Source organism: Telmatherina bonti, assembly GCF_933228915.1.
Source record: "Telmatherina bonti genome assembly, chromosome: 23".
Lineage (NCBI taxonomy): Eukaryota > Metazoa > Chordata > Actinopteri > Atheriniformes > Telmatherinidae > Telmatherina > Telmatherina bonti.
The window spans coordinates 10,386,858-10,409,935 of record NC_136632.1 but is presented as its reverse complement, the minus strand read 5'-3'; the positions used below and the strand labels follow the sequence as shown (position 1 = coordinate 10,409,935).

General features: G+C 38.2%; 1 protein-coding gene across 1 annotated transcript; it reads left to right on the top strand.

Annotated features, from left to right (window-relative positions):
• Positions 1 to 1,006: 1,006 nt before the first annotated feature.
• Positions 1,007 to 22,358, top strand: ube2h (ubiquitin-conjugating enzyme E2H). Its single transcript, XM_079262879.1, has 7 exons — positions 1,007 to 1,235; positions 13,251 to 13,327; positions 14,121 to 14,195; positions 14,277 to 14,316; positions 16,620 to 16,672; positions 17,874 to 18,002; positions 18,104 to 22,358. Exons 1-7 carry the CDS (start codon positions 1,183 to 1,185, stop codon positions 18,226 to 18,228), a joined length of 552 nt encoding a protein of 183 aa, XP_079119005.1. The 5' UTR covers positions 1,007 to 1,182; the 3' UTR covers positions 18,229 to 22,358.
• Positions 22,359 to 23,078: the final 720 nt, after the last annotated feature.

The window sequence follows — 23,078 nt, the reverse complement described above, 5'->3', positions numbered from 1 at the left end:
ATATTGTAAACGCCAGTCTCTGTTATCTCATTTATACACTTAGAACCATGAGCCTTTGACTGGTCGGGGCCTTATAACCCATAAAAACATTCAACAACCACTTCATACCCTGATGTTATTTTAAGCAGTAGGCTTCTTTTTAAAAAAAAACTATTTAAAGAAATTGTATAAGAATACAGTTTGTAACAGGTATAAAACTTTCCAAGTACATATAATGCAATTGAGCAGTAAAATTGTAACATAAGGAAGGAAAGAGGAAAAAAAAACACAAAATCTACAGTTTGTTGCAAAATAAGGTTTTCGAATATATGTGGATAAGTATATATATATATATATATATATATATATATGTATGTATGTATATATATATATATATATTCATATATATATATATATATGTATATAATATATACATTCCTTTATGTATTTGTATTTTTTTTTTTTTTTTTTTTTGTATTTGTAAGAGAGGAAACAGAAAAAGGAAACAACCAAATATACCTGTCAATCAAACAGCTTATTCAAAAAGTCATAATTTTAGGGTTTAGGGAATTTGCAAGATTTCAGCGCCTTTTTCAACAAAATTAGTTGTCTTTTAATGCTGCAAGAATTGGGTATATTTTCAAAACTCTACATTTGTGAATAAGAAATATTTTTGAAATTCAAATCTTTTATTTAGTAGGCTAATTTTTTTTTTTTTAATTAGACTGTGACAATACATATATACATATAAAGAATACAAAGAAAATAAATAATTCACATTAAATAAAATATATCAGATCTTTGTAAATCACACCTCTCCTTAAGTGTCTTTTGAGATATTTTCTTCTGAACCCATGAAAATAATTGATGTGGATGGCTAATTGAACTTGAATGGAAACAGCCTCTCCAATAAAACTACAAATATGGCCGTTAACGGTGACGACTAGTCGCACATATATGACGCAATTGGCGGAGGGATCCTAGCTTGTCAGAACCATGATGAGAACGCAGAGGCAGTGAACAGGAGAGATCTAACATTTAGCGCAGCCAGACACTGATTAGAATAGGGACATAAAACTGCGAAGACCGTCTGCTGTGAACATATCTAAAGGCAAATGTTAACTTTTGGAGAATAACGTTTGCTAGACTGTCTAGCGTTTCAGGAGCTGACTTACTGGTGTTCTGCGGTGGAAATAGCGAAAAATGTCGTCTCCAAGTCCGGGTAAAAGGCGAATGGATACCGATGTGGTGAAACTGTATCCTTTCTGAACATAAACAACAGTCTCTGTTCCGTCAGATATGTCCTCATGTAGATGTAAATGTTGTTTGAGTTGTTTAATGACTCTGCTACGGAGTCTTTCAAATGAAAAACAGCGAGAGCTATCTATGTGAATAAGTGGTGTTTTGTGTAAACAACATTTTGCTAGCAAAGCCAAGTGATAGCTATTTTTGTCCAGCAAACCTGCTGTCGCTTATCGAGACAACTCTATTAACCAATCAGATCGATCGATTCTTCTAGCATTATTTTACAGCACAACATGTAGCAAATGTTAGTTGTTTATTTTCGTCTTTTTTCCCCTGAAAATTGAAGCAACATCCGTACAAACGTACTTCTCCTTTTATAGCAATGTCTTTCTTCTTGTTGCACCACCAAATAATGCAGATTACACCAATCACCTTGGTTTTATTTTTGCCCACTTTGCTTTTCTTGTCGGTGGGGAGTTAAGTCAAATTGCCTGAAATGTTTACACTACAGCTTGTTTACATAACGTAAGGCTGACTGAAAAAGCTGCTTTCTTTTGTTCTGCTCCTTCAAATGTTGGCGTTGTATCAGCGTGGACGGCGTGCTGGGTCCACATAGCAGTGCTTTGTAACCATACACAGCTTTTTGTCACTATGTTATTGCATCTGTCACTTGAAGTGCTTCTTTGAAACGCTGCTGAGCTGAGCTGGCTACGATGATAATTTCAACACCAAAATGGCCACCTGATCAGTATTTCTCCCTGTACTTCAGTGTCTGCAGGCAGGTGATAGAAGTTTATTTGTCTTACTTTACACTGATGGTAATTTGTTTTTGTTTGTCTTTTTAAATAGTGAATATGGCTGCTGTTTTTAAGGGTCACGTGTCTGCATTCATTGTCAATGTGGAAGGCTTGAAGTGCTGGGCAGCATCTGGGGTGTTCTGGTTTTTTCAAGTTTTTGTCACCCATGTTTACTTGTGCTGCTGATGGATCTGGTTCATTTAGGACAAACGGAGGGAGTTGTGAAAGTGAATTATCACGTTTGACATGAACACATTTCCTCTGCATCACTTTTCTTGTAGCACACTATTAACAAGTAGATTTGTTTTTGTTCCAGCATATTTGAAACCAGCTTAATGATTGGTTCATTTGTTACTAGCCGGAAACCACATGAAGGAGGGACTTAAAACAGCTGATGGGATGGCAGTAAAGCTTAGTCAAATATGGGATTAAGAGTGGGCTGGTCAAATTAAACCAAAAACAAGAGGAAGTTGCCCAAACAGGTTAAATAGATTTGTTGCAGAGGGTGAGGTTTTTCAACCAAACTGAAAAATTCTCTTGTTGGTCTTTTATATCTGGCTTGTGCAACACTGATTCTGTTTTTACAATAAATCCTGGAGTATATGACTGCCTTAGAGTAGAATATTACTTGCCTGTATGTTTTTTTAAAAGCTTGTATCTCCAGTATATCAGCAAAGTTTTCTACAAGCTTCACTTCTCTTGTTATTTTGGCCTAAAGCCAAAGGCATTTTATTACATTTGCTTGGTTAGAAACTGCTTGTTTGAGCAAGTCGTCATCCCCCCCACCCCCATTCTGTCTCACTCAATCTCTCGCTCTCTCTCACTTACCACCACTTGTATGTAGGCTATGGCAGCTGTGGCAGATAAAAATGAAACAGACAGGAGCTTTTCAGGATCGTACACCGAAACACACGCGAAACCCTGTAGTAGCAGTGGTACACCCTCTCTCTCCTCCTTTAGCTGCTTGACAGACAGACAAGAGCAGATTGACTGTATGCCACCTGCTCAGTTGTGTACAATGAACTATGTGTTTTAACATGCCATTCAAGCCTGTTCCTCAACAAGTGCTAAAGGAGAAAGTCGTATGTGTTTGTGGTATGTGTTGAGTTGCATCGAAGGCTATGGCTTCTTTTGCTGACTGTGTGGGTTTTTTTTTTTTTTGGGTTTTTTTTTTTTTTTTTTGCCTCCTCCCTTCTGTTTTGGTTTGCAGAGAAAACCTGCAATGAAAACCTTTCTGTGCTCCATATGTACGAGTCCTTCCATGGTGTAACCAAAGCCTGAAACTCACACCAGCTTTTAGAGAGGAGCAGCTTTAGAGAGGCCCCATGCATTAATTTGCTGTGCCACCGGAGAGCTGAGAATCTAGAGCAGAGACCATGAGGGAATTTGCGAAAATGAATGTCAGAATGACCTTAACATGTGGCATCATTGGGTTTAAGCTTTGTCCTTAAACAGCTGATATATTCCAAATCGATTTCAGCAGAGTTTTTGTGTTCATAAACCTTTAGCAACCTTTTTTGTGTAGCTGTGATTTTGTCATTTTCTCTGTGTTTATATTCTGTTATACTCTGCTTTAACTAATTTGTAGCCCTGAACAGGAAGAAGTAGGCAAATTGAATTTCTTTAATTTAAGTTAGCATTATTTAACCTCCTTAACTTTTGCCTATGTGCTTTTCTGTCTTGCTCCTAGGCCTCTTTAGAACACAATGTTCTTGAACAAGGATCTTTGCAGAGTGTCAGTTCAAAGAGCTTTACATTCAGCTTTTTGTGTGGGGTTGACTGAACATACTGTGTAGGAAGTTGTGCTATTATTTGCATGTATTCATCATAGGCCTGCTCACTTTACAAAAGCTTTCAAGCAGTAAGCTGCTAGAATTTGAGCACAGGTAAATAACAAAAGCACCGAGTGTGCTATTGTAAATGCATAAGCTGCTGTCTGGCTTTTTAGATTCTGATGAAAAAAAAGTAGGATTGAAAATGAGAATATTTACTGCTGATTTAGCTTTACTACACTTTATCCACATGTTGTCACAGGTTTTTTTTGTATTAACTAAGTTTTACTTTTTTGGTTTTAATTGAAAAATGTTTCACAGTGGAAAAAAAGCAAAAAGCAAGATTTTAAATTAAGGATGAACTGTAATACCTAAAGGCTAGTTCCTTTAAATGCAACCTTTTGTGAAGAGGTCAGTGGATCACAGTGGGATTTCTAATATTTGGACTGATAAATTGGAAAAATCCAATAGTTTGCACAAATCTGTTTAAACTGGCTGCACATCTTCTGCTTTATGAAAGCTGGTAGCTTCACTTTGCAATGTTTCCTTTTTGGTACCGCGGGCCTGAATAGACGAGGTGTGTGTTTTTTCATTCAGATAAATTCCGTCAGAGGCAGAATTGGAACAGTTGATTGAGCGGAAATTGTACGTCAGTGGATTATTTAATGCTTAAAGTTTCTGCTGGAAGGTTTAACAAAGATCGGGTAAGAGTTCCACGAAGCATTGCTACTGGTCATTTCTATTCAAGACATTTGGGAGTTGTTTTGGGGGGGGGGGTCACATGCTTAATCTTCCCTGGCATCCATCATACTTAATGTACCTTAAAACTGATCTTAATACCAAAACCAGCTGATGCACATGATAAAATCTTTTTTCATTTTTCAGGCAGAGTTTCTAGATTTTTTTTTTTTCCTTCCATTAAAATATCCATCAAGGTTGCACTTCGCCTTTAGCAATTCTCATTTATTCAGTTGTCCAGAATGATACCTCTGGCTTGTAGGGGCACGGTTCACCTCCTCCCTGCATTTTTTTTCTCTTCCTGACTGAACCCCCCCCTACCCTCCCTAAGTTGAATACCAATCCCGAGCTTTATCTGTTCTCTGCTTAGGGCTTCAGCCCCATTGTGCCCTTGCAACATGACATCCGGACAGCATCAGCAGTGGAGTCTTTTGTGTTTCACATTTACAGGAGCCCCTGTGACCTCCACCTCCTGCTGCTGTGTCAGACCATGTCACACAGTCCTGGGCTGCTAATCTGCTCTCAGCTCCATTTTTTGCGGCACTGAACAAACTAGACGCAGTTTGCTGTAGGGAAGGAGCCAGCAGTTTTCTGCCCTTTCCTGACTCTGCGATTGACTGGCCTCATGATTCAAATGGGGAAAGTTCTGGGCCGATCGTGAAGTTGCATAAACAGTTTGTTGTTTACAGTGTGAAAACTCCACAATAGTAGAGGGGAAAAAGGAAACAGTGGGGTATTTAGCATCTGGTGATGAGAAGCCGTTACATTCATGTTTGTTTGTTTGTTTTTTTCCCCTCTTCTTGCTTCAAGCAATCTGCACACTTTTATCCCTAAAGCCTGTTATCATTTAGTAGCCCTCATGGTTTGAGGTTAATATTTAATCTGGATGATGAAGCTCAAACTCTGGTAGTTAATGGGAGAAAAAAGTTGAGAAATGGCTGAAAAATCCAGCTGCTGTTGTGTTGAGACCAATGCAGCACACTAAGTCCAGGTGTCAAGGTTTGACATTTTTGTGGCTGTGTGGATGTTCCTGTGAATGAAGTGTTCAGTTTTCAGCGTGAAGACTGTTGATTTATTCTTCAACCAACTTAAAGTCAATAGAAGAAGTAAGAACCAGCTAATATACTGTTACCTTATTTATTTTAATTTTTTTTAAAGATCTTTTGTAACTCTGCAAACGGTTGATGAGGCTCAGGTGCAAGATAAATCTGACAGTAGGAGAGTTTAGGCCCTTAACCTTAATCTGACAGTGCGAGCAGTGAACGTTCCAGCGCGCACTGCTGAACTCCTGTGGAAAAACAGATGGACTGAAGTTCCACTCATTGTTTTGCTCTTTTTTTTTTTCTCTGACACTGGGAAGCACAACCTGCTCTTTCTACTAATGCATATATACAAAAACAAAAGAGCCATCACGTTTGTGCTGAATCCTCTTTGTCTAAATGTATAAATGACTTCATACAGTTTTTGCCAACATAAGCTATACATTTAGTTAAAGAGCCTTATCAAAACATGCAACCCACACTATCCACACCCAATAATTGACTCCATCTGTTAATCTTTTGCTATTCATTGCTTTTCTGTGTCAAGCTGATAAAAGTTAGTCATGTATCATTCTCCAGCTACACTAGAGCTGGAATTAGTGGTTTCTCCAACATGTCGGTTTCTTTTCTTTTTTTTTTTTTTGTGCTTTATTCAGCAGACAGCAGATCTTGTCTGCTGGGTCTGCTCATTAGACGGTCGTTTCAGATTCAGGCCGTTGTCTCACGCCCCGGCTCAGTTGTGTGTTCATTAATGATCAAATCATTTGTACGTACGTGCACGCGGATCAAATGCACGCACGTTCACTCACGCACATGCGGCCCCTGTGCTTTTGCTGTAAATAGACTGTTGATTTAGTGAGGGGCTGAGAGGAGGAGCAGCTGAAGGATTCACATTTGATTGCAGTGGGTGGGCTCTCATCTCTTACCAGTGAAGACAAAGAACTTGGCCTGTTCATTTCTGTGCTGCTTGAGCTTTCACACTGGGAGGTAGCCATCAATATATCCAGGCTTTCATTTAATGGAAACCAAATCTGAATTACAAAGTGAAGTTTGGGTTATTTGTTGGACTTCTGTATCCTTAAATTAAAATGTTTATTATCTAGCAGTGTTGTTGCACCTCCAGGTATTTATTCGGGTTTTGTATCTTTAGGGGAATGTGTTTAATTTAAACAAAACTAGACTTTGTTTTAAACTAAATTTCTTGTTTGCAATTTTAAATAAATACATGTAAAATACCTCAGATTTTTAACCTTTTTTTAAATTTTTTTTTTATTTATTTATTTTTTTTTTTAATTTTCTTTTTTCTTTCTTTTCTTTCCCCATCCACCTTCTCATGACAGCAGCACCTCACAGTCACCAGACATTTACATGTGGATTTCAGTGAGGCAGGCCTTTGGGGGCCATATGTCCATTGATATGTAAAACCTGCTGCAGGGTTTTTTTCTGTGCAGCCCGCACACGCTGGTCCTCCATCAGTATTCACACACTGAATGTGTCAGAATGAGCTGGATGCTTTCAGAGCAGACGGTCAAAGCCTAGTTTTGCTCAGGAGCACTGAAGTTGTGGTTTTAAAAAGACATTAAGTATTAAATTCAGTGGACTGCTGTTTTCATGTGATGTGAAAAATGTGCACCTGTTGACTCTGAACTTGTTTGCACATGTGTGCAGTTTAATGCCATTCAGACTTAATTGTTGCAGGAAAAGCACTGCATAAATAGAAAGTTAGAAGCAGGAGATTAAATATCCGCAAGTGGCTGATCAGGGTAAAGCGATCCAAAAAATTGCGACTTTGAAGCTTCAGCTCTTGGATCCAGAGAGACCTTTATGATATTGCAGTAAAGATAATTTCAGAGGGTATATCGGTTTTTAAAGATGTCAAGAAAACATGCAAAATCCTTTCTGTTTTGTGGCTTTATTTTACTACTCCTCAACATTAGTGTCATATCATCTCTTGTGTGAACAAACCTGTGTGAAACGTTTTCTAGAGGTATTCCAGCAGCTTCTTTACGTAGCCATGTTTTATAGGATTATCCAGTGTTTCCAGAAACTTGGAGTTTTAGTGTTTTTTGTTTTTGTTTGTTTTCCAGTAGAAGTGAGTCAAAGTAACAACAACCCCCCTCTTTGGGGAAAGTGTTCAACTTAGTATGAGAGTGCAAAAACAGCCGAGTGGGTCAGTGATGTTGCCTGGTGACGAATGCAGGGGAGAGCACTGTTTGTTTTGGTGCCGAGCTGATTAAATCACGCTCTCGCAGCAACACCCCGGCCTATCGCTAGCTCGCTCTGCCTGCCGTGGTAGGACGGTTGCTGTGCTACACTGACTGCCTCTGTTTTCAAGCAGCAGTGTGCAGCGGAGGTCACACTGTAATCCTGCTCGGCTCAGTGCAACGCACAAATACACACAAAGTTGAATGCACAAACAGCCACATCTAAATACAGGATTGGACTTTAGAAGGAACCGTGCACATGTATGCCGGCAGAGATTTCAGACAACTTACCCCTCCTATACTTTGTCACGTAATTAAAAATGCATAATTAATTTTGTTCAGACCATCGTCCAGCAGAAGGCCTTGTATCTTCTGAGTCCATATGCAGAGAACAGTTTTCTTCTCTGTAACTGATTGTTTTCAGTAGTACCTCTGTGCTTTTTCTTACTTTGTTTTTGCAAAATGAAGCTGAAATGAGCCTTTATCTTTTCATTGGCTGATAAATTTTACCTTGTGCATTTTTGAAGCGAGTGTATATCTCTCTTTTTGTAGAGGAAGCCTCCCCAGAGCTTGCACCCTGAGGACAGCTGCTTTATTTCCTGCCTTTCATCTGCAAGGCCTTTCATACATTCTTGCCACAATTCATGTGTTAGCCGGGGAAAGTGAAACAGTGCTTCCTCATATCTACACAAAAGCATGTCCTCTCTGTAGAGGTTGTTATTTCTTCTTCCTTTTTGAGGAAAAAAAAAACAACTAACCTTTATTTACAGATGTAAAGAACAGTTAAAAATTGGGAAATATTATTTAACACATGCATGTATGTGTATATGAATACGCGGTAAACACTGATGACAAAAGGGTGGGGTTTAATAAGTTTGTTTTTTTTTTTTTTACTTCTGCCCGCTCATTTTCAAGTATGTCTGGTTTTGTTGTTTCTTTTTAAGTTACTTTTGGGTTTTTTTGTGTTTTTATTTTATTGGGCATATATCAAAATAAACTTTCCAAACTTGAAGTCAGTAAAACCTTTCTTCCTCTTATCTGTTTTTTGCCATTTGCACTCTTAACATGCTTCATGTTTACATTTATCATATATATATATATATATATATATATATACATATACATATATCACATATACAAGAAAACTGCTGTTATTGGCCTGTTAAATTTGATGAATTAACTGGGTCTTAATGGACTCTGTCAGCACTTAAATTCTGAATTAATTTTAGGTTTGACATCATCATCAGACCCTTCGGTCTACAGAAACTGTCGCTTGTGTCTACAGTTTAAGCCTTTAAGGCTACATCAGCTTTCAGCAGACTAAATTCTCACTTCCTCTTCATCACCATTTCTCTGCTTTTTTCTGCTGCTTCTCTCACTTTTCAGCATCTCTTTTGATCATCTTCTCATGCTCTTTGGTCTTCTCTTTTAGCCTTTCGCTCTGTTGGCTGACCTAATCTGTCTTTTTTTTTTTTTTTTTTTTGAACCCAGCTGGCTTTTGAGTGTTTTGGGATATTAAGGCCTCAAAGGCCAACCTCTTGGATTGGTTTCCCCCCTCTGCAACACAAGTCTTGAGCACTTCCTCTCACTTGGTCAGGGACATTAATAACAGGAAATGTCTCATGGTGTGCCCTGTGTTAAGCCTGTTACATACTCCACGAGAAGCGAGAACTTTTTTCTTGTTCTCGAGGCTCAGAGAAGAAAATGACGCATTTTGTTCTCGCGGACGTGTTTGAGGACAGTTCTTTACACACCGGGCTGGCAGAACTTTTTTCTTGCGGGGCTTCCGTGTGTTTGCTGTTGCCGGCAAAACGGATTGTTTTGATAAAACAGCTGATCGAGGTGGTGAGAAAGTATGAACATTTTTACATGTGGCAATAAAACACTCGGACCCAGCCGCGTGCACAACCCGCCCTGCCGCGTGCACAATCCGCCCTGCCGCGGACGAAGTTGCTCGTTAAATATGAAACTAGAAACTCGGAGAGCGGAAACCTCCACCAAGCACAATGTTTAAGAATCCTTTTAAAACATTCCTGGATCCAAACGGTGATCCTGATCACCACCAGAATTTAATCACTTCTTCATTTTTACATTTGCAACAACTCTTGAAATATTTATAAAATCCCTCCGTAACCTTTTAAGTTATCTTAAGCAAAAAGACGCCGGGGAAAACAACCTCCTGGGCGGAGGTAACAACCGGGTTCATTGCACAGAAAGCAGACATCGCCCCCCGCAGTGATCCCTCCCCGCTGCAGACCTGCTTCTCGTGGAGTATGTATGGACCTGCCGAACAAGACGTTTTCTCTTGTTCTTGCAGCCTCGAGAACAAGAACTCAGTTCTTGCTTCTCGTGGATTATGGAACAGGCTTTAGTCTGGAAACCAGTGACTTTGCCATGACTTCACAGGATTACTTGGAAGTTGGAGGTGTCAGCAGGGGCTCATGACAAACAGTAGATGAAATTTCGTTATTTGGATCGTCCTGTAATGTCATGTAGGGAAGAGACAGAGCAATGCTTTCCCTGTTTCTATTAAATATAGCAGAAGAAGACAGGAATGTGCTGTGCATTTATTCATCTATTTATTTGTTTAAACCAGATGAACAAACAGTGTCTCCTAGAGGGAAACGTTGAGTGTATTTGACACCACATTGTTTTACAAAGAGCCGTTTATGATTCTCCATCATGTTTGTGTTTCATACTTGGCAAGAGGTTGGCCAGGACGTGATATTTTGATCTCGGGTCACACAGGGATAGTGGCCTGAATAGACCAGAAGGAAAACAAGACAAGTCTAGACCACAACTGTAAATGCTATTTACTGCATATTTTTACCCTTTGGATTTAAATGTGCTTCAAAAACATTAAGGGAGGAAAAATAAGTTGCCATTTTGTCACATTTTCCAAGTGTTTTCAAGTCTATTTTGCAGTTGACAGCTCTCTGGGGAAGTGTGTGTGTGTATGCTCCTCTGGATTGATTGGGCCCGAGTATCAGATTATATATGTGTGTGTGTGTGGTGTGTATAAAAGGATACTGACCCAGTGCTTTCCACAGATTATGCTTATCTATACTAATCCAAGGTGGGGGGTGGTGAACAGAGTCATCATTACCAGCGTCGTTTTCTTCTTATGGACCTGCCAAATTCCTTTTTGTAATGTGATGGAGGTTTTTGTTGACAGGGACTTACTTACTGAGTGGAAGGAATGTGTGTGTGCTGTGCCTCAGGCTGCCATATTTGACAGAAAAGGCCAGTGAATTGGATTGTGACATCATGGGACATGGAAGAAGCAGGTCTTATCAATATGAATTAAACATTTCCGCTGTTGGTCTAAACCTGGCATGTCAGTGAAGACCACACTGGTCTTAAATTGGATTGTTTGGGCTTATAACTTTTGCCACAGTTGATTTGAGGATTTGCATTTGTTACGATGGATGGATGGATGGATGGAAATGCATCTTGCTTACTAAACCTCTTTTAACGGTCATCTTTAAGACTAAAAGGCAGTTAACTTGCAATATTATCAGTGTAGACTCAACCCCATTACTAGATTATCCCCCATGATGCTACGCTGCTGTCCTCCATAGCATCAGGCCATACCATCCACAGCATTGCTGCCCTCTATGATATAGCTGAACATACATGAACTTACACACCATAGGTCCCATCGGTGGTTAAATTTATCAGTGTGATTGCATACAGGTCCAAAGTGGGTTAGCTGAGGAATGTAAACATTGTACATGCAGTGTACCATGGAAAGGTCTGTTCATGAGCACTGAGCTCTGTTTTGTTTCTGAACTTGAGTGCTTGGACCCAGCACAAGTTGGAGTAATGGTTCCTTTTTTGTCTGACACATTTCCTTGCTGGAGCTCGAGGATTCAGTCTGCTCTTAGCAGACTAAAGCAGAGCTTAAAATAACCTTGAGTTTGTTTTAACCCTTTGGTGTCAGGGATGCTGCTAATGGGATACACTCAGTCTGGAGTCAACAAGCAAGCGGCTACAGTGTGTCATTGAAAACTGATCTTTGAGATCAGATCTGCTGATTCTGTTAGTAAAATTTCATTTATTTATTTTCAAGTTCTCTGGTTTGGTTTATTTTCTGCTCTTCTCTCTGCTTAGATGAAAAACAGCAGTCAATAACAATGGTGAGAACATTTTATATCCACAGTTGTCATGTACTATTTACTATTCTTTAGGTGGGATTTAGTCTAAAACTGTTGGATATGGACATTTCTTCCAGTAATACAGTTGTGTCTTGCTCCAGATTATTATTGTAAATACAGGTTCTGTAATTCTCATCTTTTTATGAATCACATCAAGCATTTCATACTTGGATTATATTTATTCAAAAAGCCACCAGTGAAGGCAAGGCAAGTTTATTTTGTATAGCACCTGTAACGGTACAAGACAATTCAAACTGCTTTCCATTACAGATAGTGTAAAGAAGCACAAAAGACAACACAAACAGCAAAATCACAATAAAATCATGAATTATATTAAAATAATAAAAAAGATTTAAAAGTTGTTGTGCCGATTTCATGCATCGGTACATGAGAAAGAAATGTTTAACCTGGATTTAAAAATGTCTACATTTGGTGAAAGTTTAATCTCCACTAGCTGTTTGTTCCAAATGTTTGCAGCATAGCAGCTAAATGCTGCTTCTCCATGTTTAGTCTGGATTCTGGTCTGGACTAGTTGACCCGAGTCTTTGGATCTAAGAGCTCTCCTTGGTTTATATTCTCTGAACATATCACAGTTGTATTCTGGTTCTAAACTATTCCTGGATTGTAAACAATCAGCAGGGTTTTAAAATATATCCAGTGACTGACTGGAAACAAGTGTAAAGATTTTAAAACTGGTGTGATGTGTTCAGACCTCTTAGTCCTAATTAAAGCTCCAGCAGCAATCTGGATGAACTGAAATAAAAAAAAAAGTTCAAATGCATCACAGAATTGTCGAATATTACATTTAATTTTGATCTTAGAGATGGCCGATTTCCTGCATGATAAAGCACATTTCATGTTGGCTGAGTAAAGCATGGGTTAATCAATATAGGGTTGCATTTTACCGGGTGAAGCTTTCAGTAATTATTAAAGGTAGATATCATGGACCAGAGGTTCATGAAACAGAATAATAGTTTCAGCCATTTTTCTTTTGTTTGTTTGTTTGTTTTTGAACCATTGTTTTATGTCTTTTGTCTTTTCTTCCTTCTGTGCAGCACTAACAGCTTTATTTAACACAAGACAAAAGTGTGTCATAGAGAGGACATAAATAAAATGTTATTTGTTAATTGGAACATGCAAGGAAAAGGGTTTTCTGAGGTTTTCCTCGCAGTGCGGCATGTGAAAACACTGCAGAAAGTGTCGGATCATTAGCATTTTCTTAAAAAGCTAAAGGTGTTTTTTTTTTTTTTTTTTTTAATTAATTTATTTTTTTGTGTGATTTGGTTGTTGAAAATATTTTTCCTTAACAGTCTTCCAGCATTGAGAGCAAGCATGAGGTCACCATCCTCAGTGGACTAAATGAATTTGTAGTGAAGTTTTTTGGACCACAAGGAAGTAAGTGCAAGTTTTTGTTTGAATATTTGCTACTAAAATGTTTTGGATTTTTTTGGTAAATTTTTTAAAAATCATGTCTGAGGAAAGTAGACACTTTGAATCATAACTACTGTTTAATCTATTATAATCTGAGCAATTTTCTGATAATTTTTTATTATATTAATTCACCTCGTCTGAAGAAGTGACACTGAATGCTGTTCTCGGAACAGCCATTACAGTAATATCCATCAGTCTTTTGTTTGGAAGATAAAAAGGATGGAAACCAGGTCTCTGGCCACAAAATGTAAAACAGAAAGGAGACAAGCTCACAGAAAGTGTTTGGTTGGATGTCTGTCCTGTTTATAGAGTCTGTGCCAGTCATTACAGGGAAGAAAAATCATATCTAACCACTTTCATGAACGATGTTGAATTAGTTGTTACCGTTGTTTTTACACTTGTGCTAATGTGCACCGTTTGTGTGTGCTGCTCACTTTCAGTACATGCCGCTCCTGTTACACACAGCTATTCTGGGAGAGCAGCACACTCACTCTGAGCCTCCATCTATTACTCTTTGATGTCAGTGAATTATTAGAAATGGTTTAAAGGTAAAGAGTGCTGTGAGGCTGAAATGCATTACTGCACAAAATGGCAGAGAAATGAGAAGCAAAACTTGAAGTGCAGAGGAGAAAATTGGTATAACTGTGCACTCTAAATCCGCTGAAATGTGCATGAAGGCTGGCATAAGATGGAATAAGTCTCCCGTTTGCTCTGCAGACTTCCTTTTTAATATTTCTTGTTCACTCCTTTTGCACAGCACCGTATGAGGGGGGCGTGTGGAAAGTACGAGTAGATCTTCCTGATAAATATCCATTCAAATCGCCATCAATAGGTAGGAGCTTTGCCTTCATATCTTTTATTTAAGTTGTTTGCTTTTCATGTACACTGTATTTATTTCTACTTTGCTTTTCAGGATTCATGAACAAGATTTTTCATCCCAACATTGATGAAGCGTGAGTTGATTTCATGAATTTAGTTCAGATAGGATTGATTTTAATCCTTGACTAAATCAGGATTGTGCTATAAAATCTGGACTATATGGTGCGATTCATTTATTTTAGCAGGAGGGAAGGAACTACATAAGGAGGAAGTGGGGAACAAAGAAAAAGCTCTGTAGAGAGTATGTGATTCATAATGTATCACAAAGGGTTAAACATATGGTTTGGATTCTGCAGGAATAACTTTGAGATTCTTTATTCCACCCATTCTACAACACAAGAGTAATGGGGTTGCTTGTTGGAGACATTATGGGACCAATAGTGCCAGTCACACTCTTATTTTGAAGTTGCCAGGTTTTCAAACCCTATTGCCCTACATAAATTGTCTGTTCATAGACATGAAGAGAAATTATTTGGGGTAGATGTTCTTCTTCTGTTGGTAACCTTGTATTTGGGTGCAGTAAGTTATAAAAATGTACACAACAATGATAAAAAAAAATTACATATAATACTGTCTGTAAGCAAAAAGCCATTGCAAGATGATGGTTGGAGGTGAATTTACTCAATATTGAGGAATTGATTAAACTGATGAACGTTGTGTTTGACATTTACGTGATAGAAAATATGTATTTTGTCCTCAAACTGGAAAAAAAGTTTTACCAGATTTGATCAGAGTGGACTAAGTTAGTAAAACCTAGATCAGATTTAATCTGAATCTGTTTTGTTTTGTGAATTTTTTCTTCTTTCTTTCTTTATTTGTCTCCTTTAAAAAAAAAAAAAAAAAATCAAACAAAACATTTTTAAAAAGGACAAAACAAGGAGAATAAATCAATCAACAACCAATTTTTTTTCCCCCACTTGGATGAAGGAGACCAAAGGACCCAGTTAGTCTGTGAGGATGTAATTGCTATTTGTTCTGCAAACAAAATTGTAATAAGCTGCTTCTCTTCCATTAAAAAGATAATGGGGGAAAAATGAAAAAATGTAGGCTTTTTTTAGAATGATAATATGCCATATCTATATAATTGCTACCTAAATTATATGAGACGTAAAAAAAACTTGAATTTAAAATAAAAAAGTACTCAGTGTATTCTTATAAAGTTGTCTTTCCATTTACATTGTCCACCTTCAGACTGCAACGAGAAGCTGTTTTTCAGCTGCTCACACTGGTGGTGTGTTATGTGCTATATAATACACCACCAGTGTAGCTGATCATGACGAGAAGTGGCAGGAATCGGGAAAATCAGGACTTCTAATATTAACTCATTAATATGGAGTAATCTGCACTTTAATATTAATAAAGCTTACTGATTAAATTATTAGTTACAGCTATCCTGTATAACCTCAGATAAAACTGAAGTCTGAATAGAATAAAATCTCAGCTTCTCAGGTGTTATCAACCACCTAGCCAAACAAAAAGTTAAAGAAATCATGTTTAATCATTAAGCTCAGATCAAACTTGTAACAAAGCAGAAACAACAACAACAAACGAGCGTGCAGAAAATGTCAAAACTTGCTGCTGAGATGAAAATGGTAGATCTCAAAGCTCTGTGTTGAGGCCTGCAGGTTTTAATGTAAGATGATGGTCATTCACTCATATCCCATGTCCGTGAGTAGCTGCAGTAGCCACGTTGACTGGTTTGCTGCTTAAGAGACTGGTCCAAATGGGAGGGTGTAGATGAAACAATGGTGTTGGTGCATGCCTAATTGAAACGTCTAGGTTCTCAGACAGGCAACTGCTCTCCAAAATGTAAAGATCCATTAAGGTCAAAACTCATTGTGCATTTGAAAAAAAAATAAAAACACATAGAGCAACTGAAATAAGTTGAAAAGCAGTAGAAATTCATGACAATGCTATTTGAACTGAAAATTAATGTATAAAAATTCTTTTAATGACTGAAACTGTGACTTGTGAGCAACAACATATAAACAATCAAATGGATAAAGTTTCACATTGACTTGTTTAGTGGACTCTTGTTAGTCATGGAACTGTCAGGAAGAGACCATACTGGACACACGAAACTCAAAGTTAACCAGAACTGTATGGCTGACTACTTATTCCAGTAGCTAACAGGACTGCAGCTGCTGGTTACTTGTAGTTTATAATTCTTCTACCTCAGTTATTAGGGTCAGAGCTATACAAAGTATAGCTCAGAACCTATTGTTGTTGAAATATCTATCATTATTATTATTATTATAATCATGACTGCTGTTGCTGTGGTGCTCAAAGTGTTGCAGTTTAGGAAACTGCTTTCAGGTGGGAAGTGACACGCTGACTCCTTCTGGCTGCTAACTCTGTTTTTCTCTTGGGTTCCCAGGTCAGGGACAGTGTGCTTAGATGTCATCAACCAGACATGGACAGCCCTTTATGGTGAGTGGATACATATCAAGTTCCTTCACAGAGGGTTGTATAATTTATGTGTGAAGATCTTGACATGGTGCCATCAGCTCAAAAGAAAAGCCCAAAAAGAAATGGATTGACGGATCTCTTGCTCGCAAGTTTAGTCACATCAGACAGTAATGCACTGTGGGCATTAATCTACTTACTGAGGGGGGGAAAGGTAAACACTAACGAGGTAATAGTCTCACCCAGCAAGGTCAGTAAACATTCACCTCTGGCAGAAATGATTTACTATCTGTCAGCTCAGAGACACGCTCAGATGTTCACAACGGCAGCAGTTTAATGTTGTTCCTCACACAGTTGCTTTTCTCGGCCTCGCTGGGTGTGTGTATGGCATTTTCCTATTTATCTTGCCCTTCTCTGGTTTTATTTGCCCACCAGCTTCTCCACATTGTCCCCTCTAGAGGTCTACGACAACTGAACAGTGTAATGACTTTATAGTCATATACCCAGCAGATGCTTCAGCATGCATCGCTGTTTAGTATGACTGGTGTTCTCACTCAGGAGATATTAAAATCTACTCACATTTAATATTATCTACAGGTCTTTGATCTGTGCTTTAGATTACAGATCATTCACATGGTCTTTTTCTTGTTTTATCATGGTTTTGACTTGTTTAGGATGCAATTTTTCATATTAATATAATTATATTGTGCACACATGGAAAGAACAGGCCAATTATTCAGATGAACAGAATTAATCTTGGAAACATCAGAATCCCACTCAATAGATGATTAAAACATTTGTTCTCCAGCTTGAACAGACCCCAACAGTGACACCTAGGAGACGAGGGGGAAGTGCATGTTTTTCACAAGGCCGCAGCTATGAGGGGAAAAAAGAAATGAAAGGCTTTGGTGCAGGGATCCTCAATCCTGCTCCTCGAGGTTCACTGTACTGCAGGTTTTCCAAGTGACCCTGCTGGAAAACATAGCAAGGATTTTACATTTGTGGTCTGCTAACTACCAGATCTTTCTGTCAGATCATCTGATCCACTAATTGATTATGCTTTGATGTGACCTAATAGTCACGTTTTATATATATATATTTGTATCATTATTGAATGGTTTGTCTGTCAGGATCTTTGGAGAGCCCTGAAAGTGGCTCTATCAGCAGTTCACATTAACATCTCGCCTCAGCTTGTATATTCAGGATGCTTTTTCTTCCTCATCAGACCTTACCAACATCTTTGAGTCGTTCCTGCCCCAACTGCTGGCATACCCAAACCCCATTGATCCCCTGAATGGTGATGCAGCTGCCATGTATCTTCATCGGCCAGAGGAGTACAAGCAGAAAATCAAAGGTATGGAAAAGCATCTTGCGTAGATTCCAAAAAAATCTTTTTTTTTTTTTTTTTTTCGCCAAAGAAAGATGATAAATTCTTTTTTCTTCCTTATCCTTCAGAGTACATCCAGAAATATGCAACAGAGGAGGCACTGAAGGAGCAGGAAGAGGGAGCAGGCGACTCTTCATCTGAAAGCTCCATGTCTGATTTCTCAGAAGATGAAGCCCAGGACATGGAGTTGTAGTAATAGGAGGGCTCCCCCATCCCGACCCCGACTTTAACCTCCACAGAGACTATATTTGATTTCCTCACCATGAGAAAGCAGACTTATAATATTCATATTTAAACAAGTTGATTTTTTTTTATTATTATTACTAAACAAGGATTTTTATGGATATCTAGCCTTTGGTGTGTTTGACAGACACCCCTCCTGCTCTGTAGCTATTGATCCCCACACAAATGTCGTAGCGACTGTGTTCACATTCTCAGCCGGTTGTCTTTGCATTTGTTTGATGTCAGAAATTCCCATGAGCATCTAATTTCTTGCCTCAGACGTTGTTTTATAACATGCCATGCTGTAGTTTGATATGAATCCCATTTTCTCAGTGCTAACTGACTCTGACCAACATTTTGGTAGTTGCTCCACTACAGAGCTGCTTAAATCTTGCTCGCATAACATGATTACAGTGCTATCCTCTAGATAAGACAGTATTTTAAAGCAGAACTTGAGAAATAGGATGGTATTTGTAAATTTCAGCCTCTTCCTTTCTGCTGTGCTTCAGCTTTGTTTCCAAAAGCCACTGGGATGCACGGACAGTCTATTGGACATTGATCAGAAACTCCTCGCAGTGATTGGAATTTTTCACTCAGTCACAGGTCACCTTAGAAGCACCACAATGAGCCAGAGGACCTCACTTCCCACCCTGCTTTTTCCTGTTTTTTCCCCCCCATTTAGTCACAACTAGTAACTCCCATACTTCCCCACTGGTGCATATTGACAGTTCCAGCCACACATAACTTGTTTTATCTGTTTTTAAAGTTTTAATTTAAAGCACACAGTTGGACACAAGCTGTCTTAGCACACCTCAAGTGGATTACGGTGACTCACAATTGAACCCATAATACTTAACATGAAATATTGAGACACATTTTATGAAAAACTTTTTTATTTCTCTTTCTTGCGATTGATTGATTGGTTATTGACTTTTTGTCCTTTTTTTTTTTTTTTTTTTTTTTTTTTTGGTGATGAAAGAAGGGGCTCTACCATAAGGTTTCTGGTCAGATTCATTTGGTACTCCAAGCTGATAAACAGACCACCCTCCAACCATCTGACCATATGGAGTTAACGATTAATGACGCCAAACATCTATATTGTTCATATTGCTACTAACCCATATAACCCTGTTTTAAAATAAATTTCTATTATTATTCTGTTGGATTAAGAAAACCAGCAACAAAGTGAGTTTTAGTTTCACTGCAAACTAACCCAGGTGGTCATATGGTAACTAAGGGGAGGATCTGAAACTTCATGCAGGTTGGTGTTGTTTCGGTCTTCCTCACATTCCACTGTTACAAGGAACTTGCTCCAGTGCATGCCCTTCGTATTGGTCTAACCTGTGGTGTGGAACTGGACTGTATCAATGGACTCCTATTCTGTCTGCTTCGATCACTTAAGTTGACGACTGCAAATCATATCCCAGCATACGACGTTCAGGCATGTAGCCTTTTTCTTTTCCAGAGGAATTAACTTCTTACGTACAGATTTGACTCCTTGACTAAACAGAAACCCTTTTATTCACTGTAGCTTCAGAGTGGCGAGTGAAGATGTAAATGGTAACACATCACAACTGCAGGTTTGAGGGTTTTTTTTTTTTTGGTTTTTTTTATTCCCCACCAACTTTTATTCCTTGTCTTTAAATTTGTTCCCAATGGGGGGGTCAAGACGTTTGAATTTTTTATTTAATCATTATTATTTTTGTGTACAGCACATACCTTGTACAGAGACGAGACACCCCTCTTTAGCCTTGTGGAAATTCAGTGTTCAAGTCAAAACACTGATCTGATGTTCGAGGCAAAAAAACAAACAAAACAATTTACAGTGAAACTACCTTCCCGTCTTTGCTTCATAGATTGCAGTAAGAATCACTGGTTGCTTTGTGGCACACTGGATCCCAAGTGGACGATGCGAACTCTGGGAGTCATCTCTTCTCCCTCTTCTGTGCCTCATCACTAAAGAAGCATGATTGTTAAAGGATTCCACAAAACCCATGCTTCTAAGAAACCATGGAGGTCAAAAATAAGTTCTAATAAGTAAAAAAGCACATTGTTTTAACCTTTATCCTACTTTTATTCTTCATGCAAGTTCATCCTCTTCCAATTTGTGATTTGACATCAGAGTTTTTATTCTGTTGAAGAATCAGGGAACGATCCCAGGGCTGAGTGGCATTAGGTTTATTTGAGCTTATGTAGGATTGTTAGGCTTTTATGGCTCAGGTTTGAAATGCAGTTTGCTTGTTGTATCATGCATAGCATGAACATTTTCACCTAGAAGGCATCAAAAGGCTGGAAATCATGCTAACATTTGTTGAGTTGTGTTTTTGACATGTCAGGATAGATAGTTGTAATGGGTGGTGATTTCAACTTAAACGTGCTATATGGCTGTGTTTACATAGTTCCATAGTTTGGTATACCTTCCTGAGGGGAAGTCATTCAGTCTGTTTTGTGGTTATATGTGAGATACCCCATAGACATGCCTTCTTGTTCTCCTCGCTCAGCAGCTGTACAGATAGGTGCGAGTGATCTCAAGCTAGCATGATGTTTGAGCTCTTGCAGGCCTGATGGCTCAGCCCTTCTCATCAGATTGGATTCAATTTACAGCCATGATTTTATGTGACACCGCTGTGCTCATGAATATCATCGCATCTGAGCACAGAAACACTTGTTTAAATTAACAATACTCCGAATATAGAATAATTACATTGTTTTAATATAGCAGATAGTCATTTGAAGATCCAATTTTTGGGATATTGAACATGTTCAAGGCAGCAAAAATGACAAACCTACAATCTTACAACCAACTTATTTTTATTTTTTTTCTCCCACAAAGATGTGTCCTACAAAGAAAACCCCCCTTTTTTGCATTTCCTTATGTCTGTGAAGCAACTTGTAGTTCAGCTAAAGTCTAACTTGAGACAATACTTAGTCCTTGCATTTGTTTTCTTTCTAAGCAGTTCAGAATTTTTAATTTCTTAGATTTAAGTTATGTTTGGGTTCTGCAAATAGGAAATACCCATGTCAAGAACTTTTGTCTTGCATTATTTTGTCTATTGAGCAATAAATTGATGATGTACTCTGTTTTGAACTAGTGTTGCTCTGGTTGAAAAAAAGAAATCCGGTATTTTGACTGGCCTCCACTTCCTTTTGTCTTTTCATTTTATGACTCTCCATCATTGCTTATCTAGAGTTATTTTCAAACGAGTGAATGATTATGCTTCCTATTGCAACTTGACCTCTAAACAATGCAAATGAAAGGAATTGTGGTTCATAGTATTTATAATCTCCGCTTTATCCCCTCCACTTCCTTTGCTCAACTTGCAAGAACTGCTTTCATTGTTGGTTTTTAACAGTGAATGCAGACAACTGGATTTCACAATGATTCATAATTCTGACAGCAAACCTGCAGATAAGCCCAGCACAACGTTATAGGCACGCAGTTATAAGGACACACTCCCCCTTCACAGCCTGCTGCGAACAAGGATGAAGGGCTTGAGCTTAGTGAAAGGTCTGGACTATCATTAATCATAGACAAGACGGCCAAAGCCCAAGCGCCATCGTATCAGCACAGCTGAAGAAAGTCAGCACCCTGAAAAGTCTCCCCTACCCTGTGTGTTGACGATGTCTCCTCGGGACGTTGCATGCTTGTGGTTTGGAGTTGACCCTCTCTCAGCGTGCACCACCCATTCTGTCTTGTGCTTGTGTGGATTTGTTGCCCTTTTGCTGACAGGCTGCTGCTGTCAGGGCATTTAGCAGGCACATGCAGCATGGAACATGACTTTTTCAAAGAAACTGTGTATTTGGTACCTAATGTGTGGTATTTGAGGATTTAAAATAAAAAAAAACTTTGATTTTTTTTTTTTTTTTTTTCCCCTTTTTGTTAAAGAAGTCCCTTCTTGGTCTTATTTCTATCATCTTCTCTTTTTTTTTTTTTTTTTTTTTTTGTTTCATTGTTTGGTTTGTTTTTTTTTTTGCATTGTGAAGTGGGGATGCTTGTCAAAAAGACAAATGCCCCCATTACTAGGCTTATAATCTCATAAATAGTTGTGTATAAAAATAAACTGTTATAACTTCTTTTTTTAATAAAACATTCAATGTGTATACATGGTCTTTGTCAGGGACTGATTATTCTTCTGTTTTACTTTGAATTATTCCTTCATTTATTTATTTTCTATACAGCCTAGTCCAATTAAGTGTGGTGGGGAAACTGGAGCAAATCTCAGCAATCACCAGACAAGAGGCAGGATACACCTTAGACAGGTCATCACAGGAAATTATTTGATGATCAGTTCTACATAAATATGTTTACAAATATAATGTTAATACTCAGGGGAAAAAGGGGGGGGGGGGGGGGCACAATTATAAGATGGTGGCTCTTGGTGCAGGGAAACACTTTTTTCCCTTTATGTTTTATTTCACTAAAGCAAAGTGTTTCGTATTCAACTGTAAGACTATTTTAACAATCTCCAAATTTAACAGACTAATAGCAGCCTAATGGCCTTTTGGAGCACTGTGTACTTCAGTGTAATTCAGTATTCTTCTGGTTGGGGATTAATAAAAATGAATATTTTCTAATGTCAGGGTGTCATTTAATTCATTTGTGATAGTTTTCATAATTGAACACCCTGCTCTTGGATCATTCTCCTTTGGTTAGCCACTAAGCCTTTATTTTTACATGTAAAAGTGTTGTTTAAGAAAATTCCAAAGATTAAAATAAATAAATAAATAAATAAAATAGGAAATTATCTGTACCACTGAGAGACTGGCTACTAAACTGGCTCTAAATATTTCTATTTTTGTGCTGCAGGTTGAACAAAAGTT

Bases quoted from the DNA above. Each gene is read 5' to 3' on its own strand.
- ube2h (XM_079262879.1), top strand. From the start codon at position 1,183: ATGTCGTCTCCAAGTCCGGGTAAAAGGCGAATGGATACCGATGTGGTG. The intron at 14,196-14,276 runs GTAGGAGCTTTG...TTTGCTTTTCAG, and splicing joins ATTCAAATCGCCATCAATAG to GATTCATGAACAAGATTTTT. The intron at 16,673-17,873 runs GTGAGTGGATAC...CTTCCTCATCAG, and splicing joins GACATGGACAGCCCTTTATG to ACCTTACCAACATCTTTGAG.